The 27,304-nt window shown below is 54.4% G+C and overlaps 3 protein-coding genes across 3 annotated transcripts; 2 read left to right on the top strand and 1 right to left on the bottom strand.

Annotated features, from left to right (window-relative positions):
- Positions 1 to 586: 586 nt before the first annotated feature.
- On the top strand, positions 587 to 23,833 carry P170DRAFT_372685 (putative nonribosomal peptide synthase; the record flags this gene model as incomplete). Its single annotated transcript, XM_024845210.1, has 2 exons — positions 587 to 22,660; positions 22,721 to 23,833. Coding segments are annotated over 2 exons (23,187 nt in total), but the record flags the coding sequence as incomplete, so codon positions are not given.
- A 681-nt stretch (positions 23,834 to 24,514) lies between these two features.
- On the bottom strand, positions 24,515 to 25,630 carry P170DRAFT_397065 (putative TrkA-N domain dehydrogenase). The gene is made up of 3 exons (XM_024846156.1): positions 25,460 to 25,630; positions 25,342 to 25,413; positions 24,515 to 25,286 (listed from the first exon to the last, which is right to left on the bottom strand). Exons 1-3 carry the CDS (start codon positions 25,527 to 25,529, stop codon positions 24,769 to 24,771), a joined length of 660 nt encoding a protein of 219 aa, XP_024709356.1. The 5' UTR covers positions 25,530 to 25,630; the 3' UTR covers positions 24,515 to 24,768.
- A 279-nt stretch (positions 25,631 to 25,909) lies between these two features.
- P170DRAFT_431739 (FAD-dependent oxidoreductase) lies at positions 25,910 to 27,224 on the top strand. The gene has a single exon (XM_024848107.1). It carries the CDS (start codon positions 25,972 to 25,974, stop codon positions 27,190 to 27,192), a length of 1,221 nt encoding a protein of 406 aa, XP_024709355.1. The 5' UTR covers positions 25,910 to 25,971; the 3' UTR covers positions 27,193 to 27,224.
- Positions 27,225 to 27,304: the final 80 nt, after the last annotated feature.

Here is a 27,304-nt window from a genome sequence, read left to right as displayed (position 1 = left end):
AAATCCGTAGGAAGCGTGGTGGGAAGTCTAGGTCATTCAATCAGTATGGAAGGGGAAGGGGAAGGACAATATAAAAGTTGAAGACGGCCAGGTCGCTTACAGTAGTCCGTACAGTAAATGCGAAAACGGAGAGGTACATGAATGTTACACACCGCGGATACTATGGCAACTGCAAAGTCGTAAGGGGAGATGTGAAGGAAACCTTGAATGGGATAATGAAGCCTAGTGAAATTAGACTTTTAGCTTGTTGAGCTACCCGAAGATGTTGGGGAGGCTTGCCTTGCATTCAGCCAGCGGACAATGGCGATCCCCCTTGCAGTAGAGATTCCAGGCACAGGTAGGTGCCTTACTTTGTGATATTGCGTTTCTTGTTGTATTTTCGTTCCCGACGGATTACATGTGTGGTCCGCAAAAAGGGATGGATGAAGTGATGTAGAGTCCTGCTGGTATAAAATGCATGGCCGGGGAGGATTCTCATGATGCGAGAGCAACTTTGACTCACCACGATTTAACGAACTAGATTGTAAGTGAGCTCATCCATAAACTAGTTAATCAAGTTACTGTAAAGCAGAAATCGGGTGAGATAATGGGGTCCATTAATATGTCGGAGATGGTGCCAACCGGCGTACAATCACTCCATCTGGCTTCCAGGATGCAGGAGGAGATGATTCTGTCGACGGCAGCCGACCCTCTGCACCGCTCTTATATTGAAACCTACCACTTTCACACGCACCAGCGGGTGGATGCGGTTCGCCTTAACGATGCCGTTCATCGAATAGCCGACAACCACGCCATATTGCGGTCGATCTTCACCAGTAGCGGTACCAGCGAGTCTGCCAAGGTGCAAATCGCAGTGCTCAAGCCAGAGTACGTTCGACAACGGGCCCAACTGTTGGCTATTGTGCCTTCGACAAACTCAAAGCATCTGCCAGTCATTGAGTTCGAATTCGCTGACCTGGCCGCACTGGACGGAACTGAGTGGAAAGGGTCGATGCCATGGAAACTGTCACTGGCGGAGCTTCCGGACCGCGGCGAGTGGCGTATCACCCTCAGCTACCACCACTCGCTGATGGATGGATCGTCGGCGCGGTCTGTTATGGCATGGATCCGTCAAGAGACGTCATTCCCGGGGTCGGTAACTGAAACTTCTGACTTCTTCGAGATGGACCGAGAGCTGGCGCCCTTGCGGTGCCAGTCGATCCGGGCCGCTCTCGAGGGAAGCCTGCGCAACGTGAATCCTCCGGCGCCGTTGGGCCAAAACAAGCAAAGCCCGTCAATTCAAACGCACGAGATCGTTCGCACCGTCTCGACTCAGTTCTCCGCTCGGTTAGACCAGGCGGCGGTTCCGGCGTGGGTGGCCCGTCTAGCCCTCAGTATCACTCTGTGCACCTTTCAAAATGCCAACGAAGCGGTGTTTTTGGAGATGACGTCGGGCCGAAAGAACCTCAGCTCCAATGTCAGGCACACCGTTGGGCCTACTCTTATCCCGCAGATTCGGACTGTCAGCCTCGGGGAGGACGATTCACTGGGTTCAAAAGCCCAGTCCCTGCGCTCTTCGCGCGACATCTCCCACGCATTCAGTGTGGGCGAGCTCAAATCGCTCGCCCCCACGTTGAGCCGGGAGATTCAGGTCTGCCTCGTCTGTCAGACGAACGAGTCTTACCCATCCAACGGTATCGGAGACTGGGAATGGAGAGGAGTCGACACCGAGAACGACCTGCCATTCTTAGTCGAGCTAATGCCCGGTCAGGGTACATCCTTCCATGTCAAGATTCGGTACCATCAGCCAACATTTGAGCTGGGATATGCCCAGGAATTCTTACGGTACTTCTGTCGAGCCCTACAGTGGCTTGAAGAAGTGAATCGGGAAATTGGCAACTGGACTTTGACCGCGGCCATCACCAAACTCACTTCTCTGGGAAACTACGCGAAACATTACACGGAGTTATCGAAGAAGCCGTATGTGCAGAATGATTCGTGTGCCCATCATCTTATCGACGAGACCGCGGCAAAGTGGCCGAAGAAAATCGCCCTGCAATTCGAAAACGACGGCTTCGTGACTTACGCCGAGCTAGCTCGTCGCAGCACAGAGTTGGCCGACATTCTCAGGGCTCAACTGCCCTCGGAAATATCACAGCCCCTCGTGCCCATCTGTTTCGATAAAAGTCTCGAGATGGTGGTGACCATCCTAGCGGTCCTCAAGGCCGGGGCCGCATACGTACCGTTGGACCCGTCCCACCCCGAGGAGCGGTTGGAAGCCATCCTCCGCTCTTGCAAGGCATCATTGGTGCTCTGGGGATCATTGCAGTGTCCAACCACCCTGAGCGCAGCCTGCAGCTCATTAGGCGTCCAGTTGAAAACGATCGACCAGCTCATATGCCTGGATGCAGGGGCTCTAAAGGCAGACCGGCAACCTCAGCAGTCGGCGTCGTCTCTTGCGTACGTGCTTTTCACGTCCGGATCCACCGGAACCCCGAAGGGCGTCATGGTCGAGCATCGGAATTTAGTGGCCTTCATGGTCGCCGGCGAGGGTAATGCGGATGGATCGTGGACGTCGACCCGGTTGCAGCTAGCGGCCTACAGCTTCGATGTGTCGATTGGGGACCTGTTTGCCAACCTCTGGCAGGGCGGCCGGCTGGCTCTAGTGCCACGAGACAAGATGCTTTCTGACTTGAATTATTGGCTCGAGGAGACTTGCTCTAGCCACATTGCCCTAACACCCACCGTTGGCGATTTAATCTTGCCAAGCATGCCGGCTCGCCTTAAAACCTTCATGTTTGGCGGCGAGACCTTTCATCGCAGCTTTTTGGCCCAGGCGCCGACTGAGGCGAAGGTCTGGAACACCTGCGGGCCAACGGAGACGGTGGTCGATGTCGCCTGTTGCGTGCTCGATCCAGCAAACCCCACGACCACCCCCATTGGGCGTCCCTTCGGCGCCTGTAGCCTTTACATTGTTCGACCAGGCACCAACGCAGTCCTCCCACCCCAAGCGGTCGGCGAAATCTGCGTCGCTGGCCCCCAGGTCTCGCGCGGATATCTGGGACGAGAGGATCTGACAGCGCGAGTATTCATTCCGGATCCTTTCAGTCACTCGAGAAAGGGGAGGATGTACCGCACGGGTGACTTTGGAAAGCTCGATGCTGACGGGGCAGTGGAACATTTGGGACGCATTGATAGTCAGGTTAAGTTGCGTGGACTGCGAGTAGAGACAGGGGAGGTCGAGGCCGTCATCAAGCAGTCCAGCGCTGCTCTGGCCCATGTATGCGTAGATGTCCACCAGTCCGTCTCAGGAGAAGACACTCTGGTCGCCTGGCTAGTCGCGTCAGGCGGACAGGATGATGAAGATGCTCGCCAGGTTTGGAAACGGGACGTGCTGGTGGGTTGTCAACGGCGCCTGCCTGGATATATGATTCCGGCGGTCTGGATTCTGGTCTCAGAGCTTCCGTTGACCACAAGCGCGAAGCTCCACCGACGAACACTCCATGCATGGTTTCAACAGACGGAGAAGGGGGTCTCTCTCGACGGCATTGTCCCCTTATCGGCACCAGAGCAACAGACAAGGACCCCGGTGAAGATAGTGGCCACCGAGCGCGAGAGAACATTAGCCGCCAAATGCGCAGCTATTCTGTCCATTGACTCCGCTGAAATTTCCATGAATTCGAATTTCATCTCATTAGGGGGCAGCTCTCTCCAAGCAATGCGCCTGATCACTTCATTGCGCCAAGAAGGGATCGACTGCTCGTTGGCACGGGTACTCGGGCCTACGACTCTCGGTGAGCTTGCTGCGGAACCCTCAAGCGAGAAGAACGAGCCACAAGATCTGGTGGAGGCTCGCAACTGGTCGTCAAATATCCAAGGCTGGGAAACCGCGGTCGGAAGCGTCGGGATTGCTCCTGGCGCCGTCGAGGCTCTTTACCCGTGTACGCCCTTGCAGGAAGGGCTGATCTCCACCAGCCTCCAAACGAACTCCTCGGCCTACGTGGCCAACATGACCATCGGCCTGGGAGATGTACTAGACCAGCAGAGATTCGAGAAAGCATGGCAGGCAATCGTTTCCCGTCACTCGATTCTTCGCACAGCGTTCCTTTCGTCAAGTGGCGTTGAGGACTATCGCGCGAGCGAGCACAATTTCTTTCAGGTGGTTCTGCGCGCATCGTCTGAACAAGTCATTCGCCTGTCTGATTTGAAAACCAATGTCCTGAGTTTCCAGTTAGGCACCATCCCTCTCTCCGGCAGGGTTGTCCGCGCAGCCGAAGGAGACTGGACTTTGCAATTGGACATGCACCATGTCCTCTATGACGAGGCGTATCTTTCCAGACTGGTGACAGAGCTCTCTCTCGAGTATGAGCAACAGACGTTGGGGAGCACTCTTGATCAGCTATCCCCAAGCTCTTCGTTCGCCAACTTTGCCAGTGCATTACATGCGCGTGACTCGGACAATACAAGACAATTTTGGAAATCATATCTAGACGGCATGGTTCCGGCGACATGGCCAATTGCCGGTGGACTCCACACCACGGACGCAGGAAAGGGTGCTGTCGAACGGCGTTCACAAGAATGGAAGGGTGATGTTCGCCGTCTCGCGCGCAGCCTGCAAGTGACGCCGGCCGCAGTTATTCGTGCAGCATTAGCAATTACGATCGCCGAACACTCCGATGTAGAGGATGTTGTCATTGGCGAGGTCTCGAGTGGGAGGATGGACCATGAGTCGTTTGTCCTGGGACCTTGCGCCGCGACACATCCGGTGCGTATCCATGTCGACCGGAGTTCCCCGTCGTTACAAGACGTGGCATCTAGAGCGTTGGAAAGCTATCTGAAAGTTTTGCCCCATCAACATTATGGACTAGCCAGCATTCGCAAAGAGACAAGCAACCCAGATATGATGCCGTTCCAGACCCTCTTCGTGCACCAAGAGGCTTATGACAAGAGCTTTCAGAGTGACAAGACTTTCAAGCTCGAGTCCATTGAGCTGGGTAACCTCGGTTTCCCACTAGTGGTCGAATCCAGAAGCTCGCATGAGACTGGAATTATCACCATAGAATGCTCGTTTAATCACACCAAGATTTCTTCAACAAACGTGGAATGGGTCCTGCGGCATTTATCCAGGGCTCTGGATCTCCTGTTAATTGCCAAGGAGACAGAGAGCTCAAACGACCTCCCAATGGGCATTTTGGATAAGAATGAGGAAAAGATTCTTGTCGAATGGTCAATTAAGCCCGATGATCCCTTGATCATGAGCCAGGCGGCGGCCGAGAAGCTGTGTATCCATGAGCTGGCAGACAAACAGGCGCACGAAACTCCAGAGAAAGTCGCGGTGCAAGTTGATCAAGAAGAGTTCATCACATTCCGCCAACTCAAGGAGCAGTCGGATAAGGTCGCGCATGCTTTGACAGGCCGACTAGAAGATACATATTCGGACCTTTCCGTTGATCGTCAGCCCATCGTGCCCATCTGCTTCGACAAAAGTGCCGCCATGATCATTGCCATGTTAGCCGTGCTCAAATCTGGGTCTGCCTGGGTTCCGATTGATCCTAGGCATCCTCGAGACCGGATCGAAAGCATTATTCACCAGACAGATGCTAGGCTCATCGTCTGCGGGCCGACTGCCGTCCGCGTGAATTTGCAGGAGGCCGCAGACTCCAGGGGTGCGGTGGCTATTGACCTCAACGACCTTATACGATCCCGTGGGATAGCTCGAGCACCATTCCGACGGCCAACGCCGTCGTCTCTGGCTTACATTTTGTTCACATCTGGATCCACCGGGACGCCAAAGGGGGTCATGCTGGAGCATCGCAACGCAGTTGCATTCGTATTGGCACAGGAGCAGGACCTGATGGGGACATGGACATCGGTGCGCTTTCAGCTAGCAGTCTATACGTTCGATGCAGCCGTATGGGAGATATTCATGCCGCTGTCCATCGGAGGACGTGTTGCCCTGGCCACGGCGCCAGACTTCTTATTGACGCTGCCGGAATGGTTTGAACGGACGAGCACGACGCATATTTTTATCACGCCTCGCGCCGCTGACCTACTGGCTGACAGGGTCCCGCCATACCTGCGCACTTTAGCTATTGGCGGCGAGGCCTTCAATCTTTCTATTCTGCCACGGTTGCCCCAAGAATGTCGGATCCTCAATGTCTTTGGCCCAACTGAGACAACAATTTTAGTCGCAACATTCCTCGTGCCGCGCGAGGACATGGAACGACAAAACATGCCTATTGGTAGACCCCTTGGTGCGTCTCAAATTTACATTCTCCGACCTGGAACCACGAACCGGGTGGTCATTGGTGCGGTAGGAGAAATCTGCGTTGGAGGTCCGCAGGTCGCCCGAGGATACCTCGGTCGTCCCACAACGACCAAAGAAGTCTTTGTTGAGAACCCTTATCGACCTGGAGAGCGGCTCTATCGAACTGGCGATCTTGGGCGCTTTTCTGACCGGGGAGTGGTAGAGCACCTCGGCCGAATAGACGGCCAAATCAAGCTCCGAGGGCTGCGCATTGAAACCGCAGAGATAGAGTCGGTGTGCCTTCGTCATCCTCAAGTGAACGCTTGCGTGGTAATTGTGCTGAGCCGAGCAGAAGGGGATGTCCTGGTTGGTTTCGCGCAGATCGGCGACTCTCAAGGCGCGGTCAACTCGCCGAAGTGGGCCGCGATTGAAAAAGAGTTGAATAACTTGCTCGGCGACAACGTTCCAGGATATATGATTCCATCGAGGATAATCGGAAGCGACCAGATTCCGATAACGTCCCATGGCAAAGTCGATCGGCGCGCCTTGCAGGCCCAGGCGAAGGCGCTCGATCAACAAGGACACCTACTGCGAGCAGATCTCGGCGCTAATACTACGCTGGTCAAGGGGAGCTTAGAGGATCGAGTAGCGGAGGTGTGGTCTCGAGCTCTTGGAATCGAAAAAGCACTCATAAGTCCAGATGTGGGCTTCGCTCGCCTGGGCGGTGATTCTATTCGTGCCATCCGTCTCCTTTCAATGCTGCGAGCTGCGGGTTTCGACCTGAACATCGTCGACGTGAGCAACCAGTCAACTGTCAGTACTCAAGCACAAAAGGCATCGGTCAATCAAAGACGGCCATCCAGTCAGCCCGCAGTCATTCCGGACGACCCGGCCGAGATGGGCTGGGTGGAACTAGGTCCCATCGCTTCAATGTATGGCGACCTTCAGCAGCGGGCCGGCAATTCACATGACAATGATATCAATCATTTCAATCAATCCATGCTTCTTGATGTCACCGGTGTTCCGATAAAGAGCCTGCAGTCTGCATTACACGGCATCCAAAGGCACCATGATATGCTTCGCGTCGTGGTGGACTGGGGCTTTGACTCCCCCGTCAGCTCGTGGAGAATGAAAGTCTTACCGTGGAGCCAGGCAACGCCAGTCATTCTATTACCGACGAGGCTGGTGACAAGAGATATTCTGCGATTACAGCTTTCAGCCCGTGTTCGTGGTCTGGATATCCGTCAGGGGAAGGTGATGGACGCGGCCCTCTACCAGGAGCATGGATCTGAGAGGACATTGCTTTTCTGGACAATCCACCACTTTGTGGTAGACATTGTCTCATGGCAGCTGTTGCTTCAGGATCTGAACACAATTCTCAGAGCTACCGATAAGCAAGCGTCTCTCCAACCTACACTGACCAGCTTTCCGAAATGGACGTTGGCTGGCAAGGCAGATTCTTTGGACGACGCAAATCCCGCACAAAGTGGCCACAGGAGAATTCTTAGCAAACGAGACCAGGTTATGATGGAGGATTCGCCTCTGTGGTTGCGAAACCCATCCTGCGCAAAGGCTGACTCCTACATCCAAATCAAATCCTCTGCCAGGATCGATGGAATGCTCACCCAGTTCTTGCTAGGTTCTGCCAACGATATATTTGGGACAGAACCACTAGACCTTCTACTCACGGCAATGGGAATGACGGTCGGCCGATTGTTGAAAGATGAGATAGGCCAGCTGGAAGTAGGATTGGAGACGCATGGTAGACATGTCCGGCACGATACTATGGACGTCTCCCGGACAGTCGGTTGGTTCACGGCTATCCTTCCTCTGCTGCTGGACTGCACCAGCAACTCGTCCTCCATCGAGAAACTGGTGCGTCATACAAAAGACCGCCGTGCCCAGATCATGCATCAGAATATGGGGTTTCGGCAATTTGTTGATGGTCGATGGAAAAACCAAAACCCAACAGAAGGCCCCTTTTCACTCGTGTTGAACTATCAGGGTATCCGAGAGGAGCAAGCATGTACCAGTGATGAAACAGTGAGACCAGCGACGGTACCGGGAGTAGAATGGCAAGAAACGTCCGAGAATGCCGTTCCCCTGTCCTTCGCTTGGATAGAGGTATACGTCCAGGGAAAAGAGACCCACGTCGAGTGCAGCTGGCCCGGAGAGCCAGGGTTCGAGATTGATGATGTCGCCGCTGTCTTTGCTGGTCAGGTAGAAAAAGTCTGTCAAGCTCTGAATTCACATCCCCAGGGACTCTCCCCCCTGATTGCCTGCTCGTCATCCTCTGCCTTTGGTTTGATATCCGAAGATTTTGTCGATCGAATCTACGAGTTATTTGAGAAAGACGGGATTCCCACTCACACAGAGCTGGAAGACATCGTGCCCTGTACTCCAATGCAGAGGGCGCTGATATTTGAAGGCCTTGCAAATTCAGCAGCGTGTTCTTATATTACATCCCGTGTCTGGAAGCTTGCTTCTGGGGAAGCTTCCATTACCCGAGCCAGGAAGGCTGTGACATCCCTGGTCCGTCGCCATGAGGTTCTGCGCACACGTTCCTTCGTTGATACCCTTGAGGGTCCGATCAATCTCGTATTCAAGCCCAATGAGAGAACCATGTCTCGGACAATTGAAACAGTTGAAGTTCGTGATTCGACACAGGTAGCAGCCGAGGTCGACAGAATCACGAACGACTCACAGGCAGGCCACCCCCTCATTAAACCTTTCTGTGCTCGTATCGTGTACTCGGCAGACCTCCAGAACGTGCAGCTATCATGGCGGCTTCATCATAGCTTGGTGGACGCGTGGAGCCAGGACATCATCTTCAACGAACTAGTCCTGCTATTGGTGGAGGCCGAACCTGAGGCGAGTATGACACCCAGGCCCTCATACGGTTCATTTGCGCGCTTCATCTCCACAGCAGACTTTTCCGAGGACTCGAAATTCTGGGCACAGAGCTTCGCCAATTATGATCCGGCTCCTATCCCCGCTTCAATCCTGGCTCCGAACCCCGAGACGGCGGATGCAATTGTGATAGAGCAAGTCTGTGGCTTTCAAAGCCTCCTAAACTGGGGCGTGTCGCCCGGAGCACTGCTCTCGCTAGCGTGGAGTGTTGTCCTTTCTGAGGTTCTAGACTCTGACGATGTGACCCATGGAATGCTGTTCTCTGGGAGAAACGTCCCAGTTCTCGGTGTCGAGGATATCGTTGGCCCTTGTATAACAACCGTTCCTATTCGCACACACATCCAGAGACATCAATCAGTCACCACAGCACTTCGTCAGACCGAGAGATTCCTACAAGACGCTAGCAAACACAGCAAGATTGGGGTGGCGGGCGCAGCCAAAGCATCAGGTACTGAGGCTTCAAGTCTTGTGACGACATTGTTGAACTTTTTTGGTACTCGGACAGATGCTTTGGAAGATAGCCGCCTTCGATCTGTGCTGGAGGCACGTCTAGTTGAGGACGGAGTTCCACCCTCTGTGACCCTCTCCTGTTGGAGGCGTGAGTCCGACGAGAACGTGATTGTAATGCGCTTGGAGCAGCGACACCTCCTGGAACCATGCCTTGCACAGCGATTGATGAACCGGTTAGCGGCGTACTGTCATAATTTTAGCAGTGTTCCTGACGCCACGTTGCAGCAGGCGATAGCTTCGGCCACTGATGAGCAATCATTCCTCAATACATGGAGTCTCTCGTCCGCCCCGGCGCCTTCGAAGAAGACCTACGCCTGTCTTCATGATCTCGTTGCAAACCAAGCACGTGAATTTCCCCAGAAAGTTGCATTGCAATTTGAAGAATCGGAATTCGTAACATATGAAGATCTGGACCAGCGAACGACTAGTTTGGCCAGATCAATTCGACAAACACACGGACTCCCATCGCCATCACAGCAGCCAGTCATTCCCATCTGCTTCGACAGAAGCATGGACATGGTCATTGCCATCCTGGCGGTTCTTAAGGCTGGTGCTGCGTTTGTACCTATAAATGCTTCCGACCCAGCAGGGCGTCTCAAGTCAATTATCCGGACAAGTAACGCCCCTTTCATTATTGGGAGTCATGTTCAAGGTCAAGAAACACTGCAAGACGTGGCCCGTGAGACAGCCACAAACATATATACCATCAAGCAATTACTCACCATGCCATCCACCGTGGAATTACCGGCGCAAGACAGCGGCTCGCTGGCATATGTTCTCTTCACCTCGGGCTCGACAGGGGAGCCGAAAGGGGTGATGATCGAACATCGCAACGTCACCTCGTTCATTGCCTCCAACCACGAAGAAATAATCGGCCGTTGGTCAGCTTGCCGGATGCCCGTCGCGGCGTACACGTTTGATGTTTCCATGGGAGACCTGTTAACCGGATTGGCTGTTGGGGCCCGAGTCGCCCTGGTCCAGAGCCAAAAGTTATTAGCCTCGATGGCGGAATGGGGCAACAAAGTCCTCGCGACAACCCTCTCAATGACTCCAAGTTTGGCCTCCTTGTTGAGGACGGCTGTTCCAGCATACTTGCAAACTCTGCTCCTTGCTGGAGAAACCTTTGATCCGGCCATCATGCAAGTGATGAAAGACGAGTGTCGTGTCTGGAACGGCTATGGACCGACGGAAACTTTCTATGCCACTTTCTACCGCGTCGAAGAAAGTGAGAATCGGGGATTCATTCCCATCGGGAGACCCTTCCACGGAAATCGCATCTATCTTCTGTATCCTGAAACCTTGGAGCGTGTGCCTATTGGCGCCGTCGGTGAAATCTGCGTATGTGGTACTCAAGTAGCGCGTGGCTACCTCGCGCGACCTGAATTGACCGCAGAGCGATTCACTAGTGATCCGTTTGACAGCCATGGGATCATGTATCGAACTGGAGACCTAGGCCGCTTCCACGCCGATGGGTCAATCGAATTCCTGGGTCGACTGGATGGCCAGGTAAAAATCCGTGGTCAGCGAGCAGAAACGGCAGAGATTGAGTCTGTAATCAGCAGTTCTTCTGAACGAATAACTCGCACAGCTGTCGATATTATGCGGCCCCAGAAAAACAGCTTAAAAGTTCATCTGACTGCCTGCATCGTTCTATCTCCAAAATTAGAAGAATTGGAGGCAGCCGAGCTTGTGAAATCTGTTGTCAAGCCGGTATGCCATCACCGGCTCCAATCCTACATGGTGCCGTTGACATGGATCTGTTTGGATGAACTCCCCCTCACAGCGAGTGGTAAAACAGACAAGCGGAAATTAGCCTCGTGGATTGAAAATATTCAAAATGGGGAAGAAGTACAAGGGGGATGGATCATATCATCCAAGCCTCTCAAGCCTGTACATGAGGGGCGAAATAACATTCAACCTCCGGCGAATGAACTTGAAATGATGATACAAGAGGCATGCGCGAGTCTCCTCGGTCAGGACGTGGCCAAAGTCTCAATGGGATCTTCCTTTGCCGCACTCGGTGGAGACTCCCTGTTAGCGTTGCAACTGAATGCCCGGCTTAGGGAAGAAGGACTTGATTCAGCGCCCCGAGCCATCCTCCAAGCACAATCTTTAGCCTCTCTAGCCAGCATTTGTCAACCAGCGAGTGACACCGAAAGCCGGAGGCTTAATGAAACTATGGATCTGGACAGTGTTGGCACCTGGGGCGATTCGCAGACGACTCAATGGCAGGCAGCTGCCCAGGATGCGGGATACAGCGTGGAACAAATCCAACACGCCATGCCCTGCACCCCACTCCAGGAGGGTGTGCTCTCCAGTGGACTTACTGGAGGCAGCATTGACGGATACCTAGCTGTTTTCAAGGTTCGGCTAGGGAAACAGATTAACATGGACGGAATCCGAAAGGCTTGGAGCTCTCTGGTGTGTGAGGAGGAGATGCTTCGGACCGCCTTTATTCTCAACCAAGAGACCGTATCCAATGAGGCATCCCAGTTGAGTCCATTCTTGCAAATTGTCCTCCATCCAAGCTGTCCTGAGGTCAAGCGGGTAATGACTCTGAGCGTGGCGCCGACATCTAAGGCACAATTGGAGAGGCCGGAAGCCCATCCGTCGCTGGATGTCGACCTTCATCTGGGTAATATTCCTTTGTCAGCTCTTCTCACTGTGACCAAAGACGAGCCCGAGGAGGAATTTACACTAGAAGTGGCCCTTCATCACGCATCTTATGATGAGGCCTACCTCAGCGCGCTACTAGGCCGTCTCTCATCGCTATACCGAGATGCAGCCAAGATTCCCACTGATGGGCTGACAGATTCGAGGTCGACTATGGACAATCGGGTTTCCTTTTCCACGTTTGTCCGGTTTCTTTATAGCAACAATTCCGCAGCGACGGCCCAATTTTGGAAAGGTCATCTCAAAGGAGCGCAGCCGGCATCGTGGCCAGTAAAAAACGGATTGCAGCGCTCCATGGATACTATGCAAGAGCCTATGTTTAAGTCAGTGCAGTGGAAAGGCGGACTGAGATCAATCGCCACGCGACTTCATGTTACTCCGGCGGCCGTTGCACGGGCTGCAATCGCTCTGACCGTGGCTGAGCATGCCGATAACTCTGACGTGGTCCTCGGGGAGGTCTCTAATGGGCAGCCGGATATTCAAAGTCGAGGAAGGATGATAGAAGGCGTCATTTCCGGTCCCTGCGCTACCACCCACCCAGTGCGTCTTCGATTGAACGATGACACAGAAGGCAGTCGGTGCTCCGTGCGAGAGCTGGTGCAACAATCTTTCAACACGTATTTGGCATGTCTACCACATCAATATTGCGGGTTGACTGGAATTCGACAGCAGTGCGACCGGCCTGAGCTCTTGCCTTTCCAGGTTCTCTTTGCGTACCAGGAGGCATTTCGAAAGAGCAACCTTTTAGCCCAAGATGCCCCGTTTGAGATACGTAATGGAAAGCTGGGCCACATGGGGTTCCCTTTAATGGTCGCATGCACTCGTCAAGAAGACGATTCGGCGACTTCATTTCACTGCAGCTATGCTCCAGAGGTATTGGATAGCACCTCGGTGGAGTGGTTCCTCCATCATATCACCCAAGCCTTAAATCTCATTGCTCAAGTTGCCCACACGGAATCGGCTACCGCGGAGCCTGCCCGTCCAATGCCAGCACAGATTACCCCTAGCACCCAAGAAATCAGCCAGCTAGACCGTTGGAGCCGAGCAGACCCCAACACACGGGAAGCTGGGGATAGTGCGGAGTGGACCGTCGACCAAATGTTCGAGCACAATGCGAGAACGATGCCAAACAAGATCGCGCTGCAGTTCGAGGACTCAGAGTGGATTACCTACGGCGATCTGGACTACCGCAGTAGCCAGGCTTCCATGGCACTGAGAAATCGATTAGCCACGACAGGAAATGACATCGGCTCCGTGATGGTGCCGATATGCTACGAACGAAGCGTGGACATGATGATCGCCGTACTGGCAGTTCTCAAATCAGGTGCCGCCTATGCGCCTCTCGACCCCAGCCAGCCAGGAGACCGACTTGCTATGATTGTTCGAAAGACAAAAGCCAGAGTGATTCTGTGTGGCACCGCCCAAAAGAATGCCAACTTGCTGGAAGCCTCTGGGGCCGTGGGCGCCGACTTGACCACGCTGGAAGAGCTATATGACGAGCGTTTCATAGCCACAGCACCTGAGCCACGCCACGACCCGTCTTCGACTGCTGTCGTGCTATTCACTTCGGGTTCCACGGGACAACCGAAGGGGGTGATGATCGCGCATCGCAATCTAATGTCTTTCGTTGAACACATCCAGGAGAACGCAGCTGGAACTTGGCGTATTTGTCGTGTACCCATTGCATCTTACACCTTCGACGGTTCAATGGCGGAGATGTTAGTGCCTTTGTGCATTGGTGGACGAGTTGGCCTTGTCCCCGAACAAAAGCTGTTGCCATCCCTTCCACATTGGTTAGAGATGTTGAAAGCGACGCATCTCGTCATGTCTACCACGATTGCGCGACTCTTTTGTGGTGCCTTCCGTGACCCGACAGCGATGTCACATCTCCGCTGTCTTTTCCTAGGTGGCGAATCTTTCGATATGTCGCTGCTTAAACATGTCCCAGACGAATGTCACGTTTACAATGCGTATGGACCCACGGAGACAGTGGTTTACGTGACGCTGCAGCGGGTCCACAGAGATGCCACACTAAGCGACAGTGGCGTCCCCATCGGTGGCCCCGTTGGGAAGAACGCAGTGTATCTGCTTCGACCCGAGTCGGATAGCCGTGTACCTCTTGGGGTAGTTGGTGAGATTTGTGTAGCTGGGGATCAAGTGACCCAAGGGTACTTGGACCAGCCAGATGTCACTCAGCGCCACTTCCACCCCAATCTGGTCAATCCGTCGCATGGACGGAAGATCTATCGCACGGGAGACCTAGGACGCTATAACTCAAGCGGCCGCATTGAATACCGTGGGCGTAAGGATGCCCAGGTCAAGGTTCGCGGACAGAGAGTTGAGCTAAGTGAGATCGAAACAATCCTTCACGAACATGAACTGGTTAAGGACTCCGCCGTAGTCGTCACCGACACACCCACCGGCGCCGTTTTAGTGAGCTTTTGTCTCGTGGACACATGTCAGTTGCCGGGTGAAGAATGGGAAGCAATTGCATCCAGAATTAAAGCGCATGCCACCTCGCGTCTCCCATCGCATATGGTGCCGTCCTATGTGATAAATCTGGAGGGCGATGTTCCCCGGGTTTCCACAGGGAAGATCGATCGAAAGGCGCTCGAAGAGAGAGCTCGCGCCGTGATGGCTGAGGATGGGTCCAAACATGAGCGGGAGTACGTCGCCCCTGTAACAGAGACGGAAACTATCTTGTGCGAAGTATTCGGAGAGATTTTATCTCGCCGGGTTGGGATCACAGATAGGTTTATCGACATTGGCATACATTCAGTCTTGGCCATCAGGGCAGTATCGAAGATAAACCAGCGTCTTCAGTCCCGAATATCGTTGATCGATGTTTTCGACTTCCCAACGCCATGCGCTCTTGCAAAGCGAGTGGACGATACTACAGCTCAAGAACAATATTCAATCATTCCACGCGCTCCCCGAGACCAAGATGCAGAACAGTCCTTTGCACAGAACCGCCTTTGGTTTTTGGATCAACTACATCCTGGCTCCGCGTCCTATCTCATGCCGCTCGGCCTCCGTATCCATGGTAAGCTCCAACTCGAAGCCTTCGAGCGGGCAGTGCAGGCCATTGAGCGCAGACATGAAACACTTCGGACAACCTTCGAATCTCGAGATGGCTGCCACGTTCAAGTTGTCCACCCATTCCGACCCCAGAGCTTAAGGATGATTCACACTTCGCCGGAAGATGGCGAAGAAGCGTCCCTAGCAGCGCTGAAGGAAGAACAGACGAAGCCCTTTGATATCCAGGTCGAGCCAGGATGGCGAGTGGCGGTAATCCGATCCGGTCCGACAGAGCACATTCTCTCTATTGTCATCCATCACATTATCTCCGATGGGTGGTCCATCGGCATATTGCTCAAGGAGTTGGATATCCTCTACTCGGCTGCGGCGAGGGGCGAGTCGCTAGATCACTGCCTCGAACCTCTGCCCATACAATATCGAGACTTTTCTGTCTGGCAGAAACAAGATGAACAGGCTGTCGAGCTTCAACGACAGCTTGACTATTGGGTTGAAAAGCTGACTGGTAGCCAGCCAGCCCAGCTGCTGCTTGACAAGCCAAGGCCACAGGCCCTGTCTGGAAATGCCCTCTTCAAGGAGGTGATAGTGGAGGGTGATCTATACCACGCACTGTCAGACTTTTGCAAACAGTACCAAACAACCGCCTTTATTGTCTTGCTAGCTACATTCAGGGCAGCACATTATCGACTTACAGGCGCTTCCGACGCAACAATCGGAACACCCATTGCCAATCGAGGCCGGACTGAGTTGGAAGGCCTGATCGGCCTCTTCGTCAATGTGCAGTGCATCCGCACCCAACTGGATGACGCTGATACCTTTGAGGCGCTAGTCAAGCAGGTCCAGTCAACTGTCCACGAGGCCTTCGCTCACCAGGACGTACCTTTCGAGCACATTGTTTCTACTCTCCAACCCACACGAGATGCATCCCGCAATCCTCTCGTCCAAACCGCTTTCGCGGTTCACCCAAAAACGCCAGGACAAGGGAAATTGGATGACCTGGAGACCCAGAATATCTTGCTCGCACGAACATCCCGGATGGACTTGGAGGTGCACCTGTTTCATGAAGACAACGTTATCCAGGGACAAGTGACATTCGCCCGAGACCTTTTTGTTCCAGAGACGATCCGAGCGTTGATATCGACCTTCTACGCCATTTTGGCCTGCGGTTTAAAGGATCCCAGTTCGCTTCTGGGATCAATTCCTCTGATGAAGGGTACAGCCGCATTGCGTGAACTGGGATTGCTCGATATCAAAAGAACCAATTACCCGAGAGATTGCAGTGTGGTCGATGTATTCCGCGAGCAGGCAGCCATAAATCCTGGAAGGACTGCAGTGTGCGACAACACCGGGCGTGTCACCTATCGACAATTGGATAACGAGTCCGACAAAGTCGCTGGCTGGTTGTTGGGCCAGTCGTTCGCGCCGGAGACACTGATAGCCGTCCTTGCGCCCCGATCCGTGGAGACCATTGTCGCCATCTTGGGCATTCTCAAGGCCAACCTGGCGTACCTTCCGCTAGATTCCAGAACTAGTGAAGGTCGTCTGAGAAGTATCTTCTCTTGTGTTGAGCACCGCTTGATGGTCTTGGTAGGGTCGCATATCAAAAAGCCCGTGGTGCCAGAACTAGAGCATGTACAGTTCAAGCAGATCAGTGACCTTCTGGCAACGCAAGATAGCGGTCTCTGCGGAGCTCGTGACTCACTGCGAGTCAGTCCGTCTGCAACTTCTCTCGCATACATCATGTACACTTCGGGGTCTACCGGCAAGCCCAAGGGCGTCATGATTGAGCACCGGGGTATTGTCCGGCTTGTCAAGAACTGCAACAAAGTCAGTCCTGAGCATCTTGGAAAACCGGTCGCCCACATGGCAAATATTTCTTTCGACGTATCCACCTGGGAAATATATTATCCGCTTCTTAACGGCGGAACCGTGGTCTGTGTGGATGCAATGACATCGCTGGATTCTGCCGCCCTTGATAGGCGCTTTCTACACGAAGAAGTGCGTGTCGCCATGTTTACTCCCGCCTTGTTCAAAACCCATTTGCAGCAATCGCCTGCGACAATCCAGAGGCTCGATGCCCTGATTTTAGGGGGAGATAGGCTCGACGTTCAGGACGTAGCTGCTGCCCGGAAACTGGTTCGGGGAGAGATTGTGAATGGTTATGGGCCCACAGAGAATACAGGGGCCAGCGCCAGCTACCGCATCCCTCCGCAGGAGCACTGTCTCAATGGTGTACCCATTGGGGAAGCCATCAGCAATTCAGGGATCTATGTCATGGACCAATGCTTACAACTTGTCCCACCGGGTGTCATTGGAGAGCTGGTCGTCACCGGAGACGGGTTAGCCAGGGGTTACACCGATGAGCGACGAGACGAGGATTGCTTCCTGACCATTGATTTGGACGGCGAGAGCGCTCGCGCGTATCGAACTGGAGACTACGGACGATGGAGACCGGCGGATGGTCAACTGGAATACTTCGGCCGCCGCGACAACCAAGTCAAGATTCGCGGACACCGTGTCGAGTTGGGCGAGATCGAACAGACCATCATGGCCCATGGTTCGGTCAAGGACGCCGTGACCGTTGTCCAGGAGCTCGAGGGTGAACAATCGCAACTAGCAGTGTTCGTAACACATAGCGGAGGAACCGACGACACCGTGGAAGATGAGCAGGTCGAGGCTTGGAGAGATATATTCGACGGGGAAACCTACGACGGCATAGCCAATATGACACCCGACAGGCTGGGCCGGGATTTCACCGGGTGGTTGTCGATGTATGACGGCAGCGCCATTGACACTCTTGCGATGGAGGAATGGCTTGATGATACTGTTCAAACCCTACTGAATGGTGGTCGCACGCGTCGCATCCTCGAGGTCGGAACTGGATCCGGGATGGTCCTATTTAACATCGCATCTGGGCTGGAGCAATATGTCGGTGTGGAGCCGGTCGAGAGGCTCGCCGCAGCAATTCAAGAGAGAGCCAACCACCATGATGAGCTCAGTGGCAAGGTCAAGGTGCACGCCGGAACTGCTGACCAGATCCTAACGCTGTGCCCAGACTTCTCCCCAAGCCTGGTTGTGGTCAATTCGGTGGCCCAGTACTTCCCCAGCGCAGACTATCTATTCCAACTCGTGCAAGATCTTCTGCAGCTTCAGGGTGTGGAGACCTTGTTCTTCGGTGACATGCGGTCTTATCCTCTTTACAACCAGTTCCTCATATCCAAGGCCTTGCACAGGGCCGGGGCACGGGCAAGTCTAATGCAAATCCAGCAGATCATGGCGGAAACTAAGGAGGCGGAAACCGAGTTGCTCGTGGACCCGGCGTTTTTCACGTCCTTGGTTTCCCGGATGCCCGACAAGGTCGACCACGTGGAGATCCTACCAAAGAGGATGACTGCAACAAATGAGCTCAGCTGCTACCGATACGCTGCAGTTGTTCATGTCAAAAGTGCTCGAGCTGAATGTCGACGGGTCCACCGCGTTAAGAATGAGGAGTGGCTCGATTTCACGGCGCAAAATCTGAGCCCGCTGGCCATCACGCGTCGCCTGAAAGCCAGTCCTCTATCGCCGGTAGCCATTGCCAACATTCCCCATCGCAAGACAATTCTAGAAAGGCACCTTGCAGACGCTTTAGCCGGTGACTCCCTGATGGATGAAAGTCAGGATAATTGGCAACTTCGACATCGCAATCAAGCCGCGGCAAACCCCGGGCTAACGGCGACTGATCTCGAGAGGATTGGCCAGCGCACAGGCTTTCAAGTCGAAATCAGTTGGGCTCGACAACACTCGCAAGGCGGTGGTCTGGACGCCATTTTTCATCGGTTGCAACCCAGCCACGGCGAGGAACGAGTTCTGTTTGACTTTCCAACGGATCATCGAGATCGCCTCCTTGTCTCGTTCAGTAATCACCCGGTGCGTACACAGCTGCATCGCAAGCTCCAATCACACCTTAGACATAGCCTGGAATCGAGGATGCCATCGTACATGGTGCCCAACACAATTACTGTCTTGGATCAGATGCCGCTCACGGATCGAAGCAAGGTGGACCGCGCATTACTCTCGAGACTAGTCCAGCGGCCACAGAAAAGGTCGGTGGAAGCTACTTCGTCCGATTCCCCAAGACCTGACGCGGTAGACAACACAATTGAGCGTGTTGTGTGCGAGGTCTTCGGGGACATCCTTGGAGTGAAGGTGACGCCGGCCGACAGCCTCTTCGCTCTCGGCGGACACTCGCTCCTTGTCCCACGCGCCGCATCGCTACTGTCCAAACGACTCGATCGCTCGGTGACCGTGCGCGATGTCTTCGACTGTCCGACGCCGAATGCCCTCGCCGGGCGATTCAGGCCAACCGATTCCGACCAACTCTCCGGCACTGACGAGACAACCTCCCTGACCGGACCGGCTCTGTCTCCTATCACGAAACCTTTAGAGTGGCAAAGGTCGGTGGAAGCGTGGGGACTTCGTGCCGAGGAGGTGGTTGAGGCGAACCCTTGCACCCCGTTTCAAGCCGGCGTACTTTCCAATGGCATGGCCGCGGAGCACTCAACGAATTCCTCATACTTGAACATCATGCGGTTGGGACTATCGGGTGAGCAAATCGACCCTGATATCTTGCAACTTGCCTGGCATGCGACTCTGCGCCAAGAGGATATGCTGCGCACAGCATTTGTCCCCTATGCCGCGGGCCCAGGTACCTCGGTCGGGACTGCCAGCGACGCCTTCTTGCAAGCAGTTCTCCAGCTGGAATCCGGCGAGGTTCGCCGAATTCTGAAAATATCTCTTCCAACCGGTCAGTCACCGTCCCCGGTGAATGTCGACTTTGGAAAGATCCCCGTCTCGCTGGGCTTGGTCTGGACGGGCGATGGAAGTGGCATGCAGGCCGAGCTCGCCATCCACCACGCACTCTACGACGAAGCCTACATTTCCTGGGTTCTGACACAACTCTCGCGCAATTACCATCGAGCCAGAATGACGGGCAGATCCGATCCCGCCCCGACGGGTAGATCTCTCGACCCTCCCCGTGTGCCATTCTCGGCGTTTGTCTCCCATTTACAGTCACAGGACTATGCTGGCACGAGTTCCTTCTGGAAGGACTACTTGCACGGCGCTCCCGTGGCATCATTGCCGATTCCCGGGGGTCTTGAGATGAGTCGCTCGGCCTCCCGAGGCGTCCGGGACTGTCGTTCCGCCGACTGGACCGGGGACCTTCGCGCGCTAGCCGGGCAGCAAGGAGTGACTGCCGCCGCGATTGCCCGGGCCGCTGTGGCCCTCGTCGTTGCCGAACATAGCGGTGAGGACGAAGCAGTTCTTGGGGAGGTGTCAAGCGGACGATCCCTCATGGATGCCTCCGGATTCGTGGCCGGGCCCTGCATCGCAACTCACCCCGTTCGCATTCAGTTGCAGAGCCGGAGGTCGTCGGGCATCGGAAAACGCGCGTCCTTGGAAGAGCTCGCTAAGCATGCCCTGGACTCCTATCTCGAAACCCTGCCAAACCAGCATCTCGGTCTGTCATCCATTCGCCGACAGACACGTACTCCGGATCTCCTCCCGTTCCAGGTCCTCTTTGTGTATCAGCAGCCGCTAGGTCTCGCGACTACACAGGAGCAAGATGGCAACTACTTCACCGTCGAAGACGGCAAGCCGGGTCAGTCGGAATTCCCTCTGGCGATCGAAGCCTGCTGCATGCCGAACGGCGGACACCTGCGCCTGCGCTGCACGTTTGATCCCGTTGTCATGCCCGCCAAAGATGTTGTCCAACTGCTCGATCACGTCACACGGGTGCTTGGCGCCATGAACCACCAGGCGACCTCCCCGGCACGGTTGGCCGTGAACCCCGACGAGATGGCTCTGCTACATCAGTTGGCGATCTGCCCTGACCCGCCACAGCCGCAGCATGAGGACGACGTGTGCGCACACGACTTGATCCACCGCCAGGCTCTCCAAACCCCCAACAAGGTCGCCATTCAATTTGAGATGACTCGGTTCATGACATACGGCGAGCTTGACCAGCAGAGCTCCGCGCTTGCCAACTCGATTCGATACTTTTTGGGACCTCAGCTAGGCTCGGAGCAGCCGTTGATTCCGATCTTCTTCGAAAAAAGTTTCGACATGGTGGTGGCGATAATGGGCGTGCTCAAAGCCGGCGCCGCCTATGTGCCTCTCAATGCCAGCCATCCAGAAGCCAGACTTCTATCCGTCTGTCAATCCACCAACGCTAAGCTGATGCTCTGGGATGGCCTTTCAGGGACTAAGACCCTCCGCACCGTGGCCCGGACCGTGCAAGCATCGCTCTACACAATGAACGACCTGCCTCGTGCCCCGAGCGAGGCCCGTTTGCCGCCCATGAAGCAGTCTTCCTCCTCCATAGCATACGTGATCTACACCTCGGGATCCACAGGCACCCCGAAAGGGGTTATGGTGACGCATGGCAATCTTTATGTTGTCATGACGTCAAGGCGCGGGGTTGGCTTTGTCGCCTGGACTGACAATCGACTCCAGTTGTCGGCGTACACCTTCGATGCCGCCGCCTGTGACCTCTTTGGTCCTCTAGCCATCGGGGGTCGAATTTCAATGGTACGACAGGAAAAGACCTGGGCGGGACTTGTGGAATGGGCGGACCTTCTCGCCGTGAATGCTTTGTTGACGACACCGTCGGTAGCCGATCTGCTAACACCCGGGTTGGAGCGCGGCCAATTGGCGTGGCTGCGCACGCTGATGCTTTGCGGCGAGCCCGTCGATCGCATGATTCTCCAGAAATGCCCACGAGAGCTGACGGTGTGGAATCGGTACGGGCCGACGGAAACTACTATGGACGTGATCTCTTGCATACTCCACGGCCCCCGCACAATCGAGGATGTCTGTCACCGCCCGTTTGTTCCCATAGGGCGTCCAGCACGCGATAATCGTGTCTACCTCTTGCGACCCCAGACAGCGGACCTCGTGCCAATCGGAGTCCCAGGGGAGATTTGCATCGCGGGGCCACAGGTGAGCGAGGGATACCGGGGACAAGACGACCTAACAGTGGCTCGGTTCCCGGCGGACCCGTTTGTTGAGGGAGCGAAGATGTATCGTACCGGCGATTGGGGCCGGATGCATGCCGACGGAATGATCGAGTTTCTCGGACGTATCGATCACCAGGTCAAGCTCCACGGCCTGCGTATGGAGCTGGGGGAGATTGAATTTGCCGCGAGGACATGTCCCGGGGTGAAGGCCTGCGTTGTGGTGAAGGTGGAATGTCAGGGAAGCCAGGCATTGGTAGCGTGTGTGGAGGCAGTGGTCGTGGGGAAGAGGGAAATGGTGACGCAAGAAGTTGATGGAGAACATCAGGGAGAAGGGACACAAGGGGGAGAGGAAGTAGTAGACGAGGAGACCGTCCGCAATCACATCGCCGAGCGCGTGCCGGACTACATGGTGCCCGCCCATATTCACATCCAGACGACGCCCTTCCCTCGCACCGCCAGCGACAAGCTCGACCGGCGCCAGATCGGGGACCAAGCAACACAGATTGCGACCCACCGTGCCCCTACGGTCCCATCCTCACGATGTCGCCCACAGCCGGGTTCGCTCGAGGAGCGAATTGCCTCGTGCTGGTCCCGAAACCTGGCCCTGGGCAAGGATGAAGTTGATATTACGGCGTCGTTTGCACGCCTTGGCGGCGACTCCATCCGTGCCATCAGTCTGCTGGCGCTCCTCCGCCGCGAAGGGCTCCAGCTCAACATGGCGGACTTTCGGCCCTCGGCGACCATCAAGGCGCAGGCGGCCCGGATGCGCCAGGAATCCCGCCACGGGGACGCCCCCAGGTACATGCAAGTCGTCGCTCGCCCGGACAGCCAGGCCACCATGGTTTGGATTCATCCGGGATTCGGTCAATCGAGCGTATTCGAGGGCATGGTGCCGGCTCTGGACCCCCGATTCAACGTGGTCTTGGTCTCCGATCCTTTCTTCGGCACGCCCGAATGTCCGCAAACTCTCCGCGACTGGGCAGCGCACTATTTGCAGGACCTCGAGCCCCAACTGACCCGCGGTCAGCCGCTGGTTCTGGCCGGGTACTCATTCGGGGGTCTCCTGGCGATTGAGATGGCAACTCTCTGGCAAGAAAGATATGGTGCCCCTCCGTCGTCCATCATCATTGCCGACACTCGACCGTACCGGCCTGACACGCTCTTTTTCCGCAATTCACAGGAGCGCCAGGAGTCCGAAGAGGCCGCGTTGAACCGATTCGGAAGCGGTGAAACGCACATGATCCAGGAGCATTTCGGCAAACAGGAACGTGTATGGACTCAATCCCGCTGCCCTCCCGTGTATGGCGGCCGCAGTCTGTTCCTCGCCTCGACGGAGTCTCACGAGGAAGGCGTGGTCACTTGGTGGCAAAGCCAGTGTCCGCGCATCGACGTGCGCGACCTGGACTGTTCGCACGGGGCGATTTTCGAACCAGAGATGACCAGTCGCGTGAGTGCAGTTATCAATGAGCATTGCGATCTCCGGCGAATGTCAGCCCCTGGGACCAGCGACGGGTCCGCCTCTGACTCGGACACATGGGGTAGTAGCGAATTGCATACTCCCGACGGTGATGGTGATTCGGCATGATCAGATGATTGGGGTGTGCTTTCATTTCAGATAGATAGAGATGTGATGGTGGTGGTGATGGTGATGTTTGTGATGAGGAGAGATGAAATGTAGGGTAGAAGTAGAAGAGAGGAGCAATGAGAAGAACTTTATTAAAGACGGGAGTCTGTTGATGCCTAAAGTGGTTTTAGTCCGGCTGCCTCGCTGCCTGACGCGACGCGATTATCACGTGCCATTGCCGATTGCCTCAGGCATGGTGCTCTCGGGTCTTGGCATTCCACGGCTCTGGCTCCATAAAATAAACACCATGATATCTATGGATCTCTTTGGGATTGAATAAGAGCACATGTGTAGAGTTCGTCTGTGAGTTTAAACTCTTCTCATATAGCGTATAATCTTCTACCTTAGTGTCATTAATTCCAGTGGTCCTATAACACTTTTTACCTATTCTGTGGTCATTGTCAATGTATTTCACGATTATATACTGTTGTTGTATGGCTAAAGCAATGTGTTCTCCCCCGTCGGATATTTTTTTTAAACAATATGATAAGACTATAAATCGTGGCGTATAAGCATGAGCAAAGAAACCAAAATGTTCTAGACTATATGTATATTAAAAAATAATCAATATATAACTCCCGTCACCGGCGCTATGAGGACTGCGATGGCGGTCAGGCGGGTGAGATCCTCCCAGTTGTGTATGGCACTATATATGGCGGGTTGGGTATTGGAACTCCGTAGGAGTTCCATGTTGGTCTTTTTGGCCGTGTGGGAGAACGTCGAGTACCCGGGCGCCTTTTACAACTCCACAACACCACCTCCATCACCCGAGTCCTTGACATTGCATCCGCTCAATTAGTGATCACCGGAGCCATACAATCCCATTTATCAGTCTCCATTGCATCGACCAGCCACCGCGCAACGCTCACCCGACTAGTACTCGCCATCATGGAGACACCCTTTCCATGATTCGGCCACACCGTTACCTTCTCCTCGTCGGTCTCCACCAGCCGAGAAGGACGAACAAAGACGTAAGTCAATCCACTGGCCCGAATAAGGCGGTCGGTCTCATTGTGGTCGTTGTATTGGTAGATCATATTGGATTTGCTCATAAGCAGGCGCAGGAGGCACGGCATGTTCGACCACGACTCAGCCACGCCAAATGCCTGCAGAATAACAACCTTGCGCACGCCGTACTCTTTCATCGCCGTGGCCACGTTCTCGTTGCAGATTGTCATGAGGCGAGGGTCTGAGACGGGAGCTGCGAAGGGGCTGTCTGTTGCTCTGGGGGCGTTTAGTGTGACGATGACGGCGTCCGGGATGGCGTGGTTGAAGGCAGATCGAACGTCTGCGAGCTCTGTGGGTGTGCCTGTAATCGAATAAGTATAGGTTTAAGGTGAGATAGAAGATTGAGTCTAGGGTACCTTTGATGACGTTCAAACCCGAAAGGTTGTCCATTGCGGACGGGTTTCTAGCGAGGGTGGTGGTTTGGTGTCCTGCTGGTTGTTAGTTTATTTGGGATATTATACAGTATAAGCCTACCTCTATTAATGAGCTCAGTAATGGTCAGCTTTCCAGTGCGTCCACTGCCGCCGATAACGAGAACACGCATGTCGAGGATGATACTTGAAGTCAAAAGAAGCGCAGGAGGAAAATTGTGAAAGGATTGATTGAATGTTTGATATAATAGTATGGAATGTGATTGAAGCTGATGAGTGAAATCCTTATGCTGGGAATCGCCGCGATTTATATTCGAATCTATATAGTCCAGCTCGGGTTGATGGCTGCGCAATAGTCCGGAGCCGAACCCCGGATCCGAGTGCTATTCGGATCCGAACAGGGAGATCACCCTCCGGATTTGGGGCTGTCAGCATTTGACATGGATCTATGTAATTCTCAGGCTCATGTCTATTCCCAAAATGTCATTCGCAATGTTTATAAAAGCGCTAAGTAATTCCTCAAAACCCATCCAACTTCAATCACACTGCCAATCCCGAACTCCCGCAAACCAAAAGCCCACCCACCGATTCTCCTCCGAACTTTCTACTATAACCATGTCTTCTATTCACAACGTCGCCATCATCGGAGCAGGCCTCTCAGGTCTCACGCTCGCCCTTGCACTGCACAAGCAGTCCATTCCCTGCACCATATACGAGGCACGATCCGCTCCCCTCGACATCGGCGGAGCCATCATGCTTTCTCCAAACGCCCTTCGCATCCTCGACACGCTGGGCATCTACGACCGGATCCGCGCTGACGGATACGATTTCGACGAGCTGCATTTCCGCTCTGTCAGCAACGAACCTGTCGACGTGTATGAATTCGGCGGCACAGAAAAATACGGATACCGCGGCATGCGCATCTACCGGCACATCCTCATCTCGCAGCTCTCAGCCCTAGTCCAAGAATTCAACATCCCTATTCAATACAACAGAAAATTACAGGAGATTGTCTCGGAGACACCCACCTCCGTTACTTGGTCATTCGCCGACGGAACCACCGAGACCGTAACCTGTCTCGTCGGAGCGGACGGTATCCACTCGCGCGTTCGCAAGTACCTCTATCCCGACCTGGAGCCGCTATTCACCAGCATGATGGGCGTGACTGCTGCCGTATCGACGGCCAATCTACAAGTCCCTGACGGGTACCAGCTACCGGTGACGATCATGAACCCTCAGCACGGGGCCTTCGTCATCGCGCCCCAGAAGAAAGACGGCTCGGAGGTGCTGATTGGGCGACAGAAGCGTGCGCCGGAGCTAGATCGGGCTGGCTGGAACGCACTGATGAACGATACAGACTGGTGCGTGGACTTCCTCCGTGAAGCTGCGGATGAGTTCCCGGAAATCGTGCAGAATGCCGTCTCGGATATTTCGCCCTCCAAGATCAATCTATGGCCGTTCTACGTGGTGCCGAAGCTGGAAAGGTGGAATTCTGAACATTCGCGGGTGGTTATACTGGGTGATGCGGCGCATGCTATCCCGCCGACTTCTGGGCAGGGTGTTAATCAGGCTTTTGAAGATGTGTATACGTATTCGTTGATCTTGGCTAAGTTAGACGAGTCGTCACTTGATAAGACGCTGAAGGCCTGGCAGCGAGGTCGGCAGGAGAGAGTCGACAAGATACTGGAACTCAATGGGCAGATTGACAAGCGAAGAATGCCGACGCAGGGAGTCCTGGATAAAGTGGAAACTGGCGGGAAGTTCGATTTGGGCTGGTTGTATAAAGCTGACTTTGAGGCGATGGTTAAGGAATGGCTCCATAAGGATACTTGCTAAGCATTTTGGAAAATGACACTAGCATATAGCGCGAGATTCAGTACACTTCCAGTACAATCATCACAGCCAATGAGACTCTAATACCCCTTCCATCATCATCTCCTCATCTGAA

Source organism: Aspergillus steynii (genome assembly GCF_002849105.1).
Source record: "Aspergillus steynii IBT 23096 chromosome Unknown P170scaffold_1, whole genome shotgun sequence".
In the NCBI taxonomy this organism is placed as follows: Eukaryota; Fungi; Ascomycota; class Eurotiomycetes; order Eurotiales; family Aspergillaceae; genus Aspergillus; species Aspergillus steynii.
The sequence above is the reverse complement of the archived record's forward strand: the minus strand, read 5'-3'. Positions and strand labels throughout refer to the sequence as shown.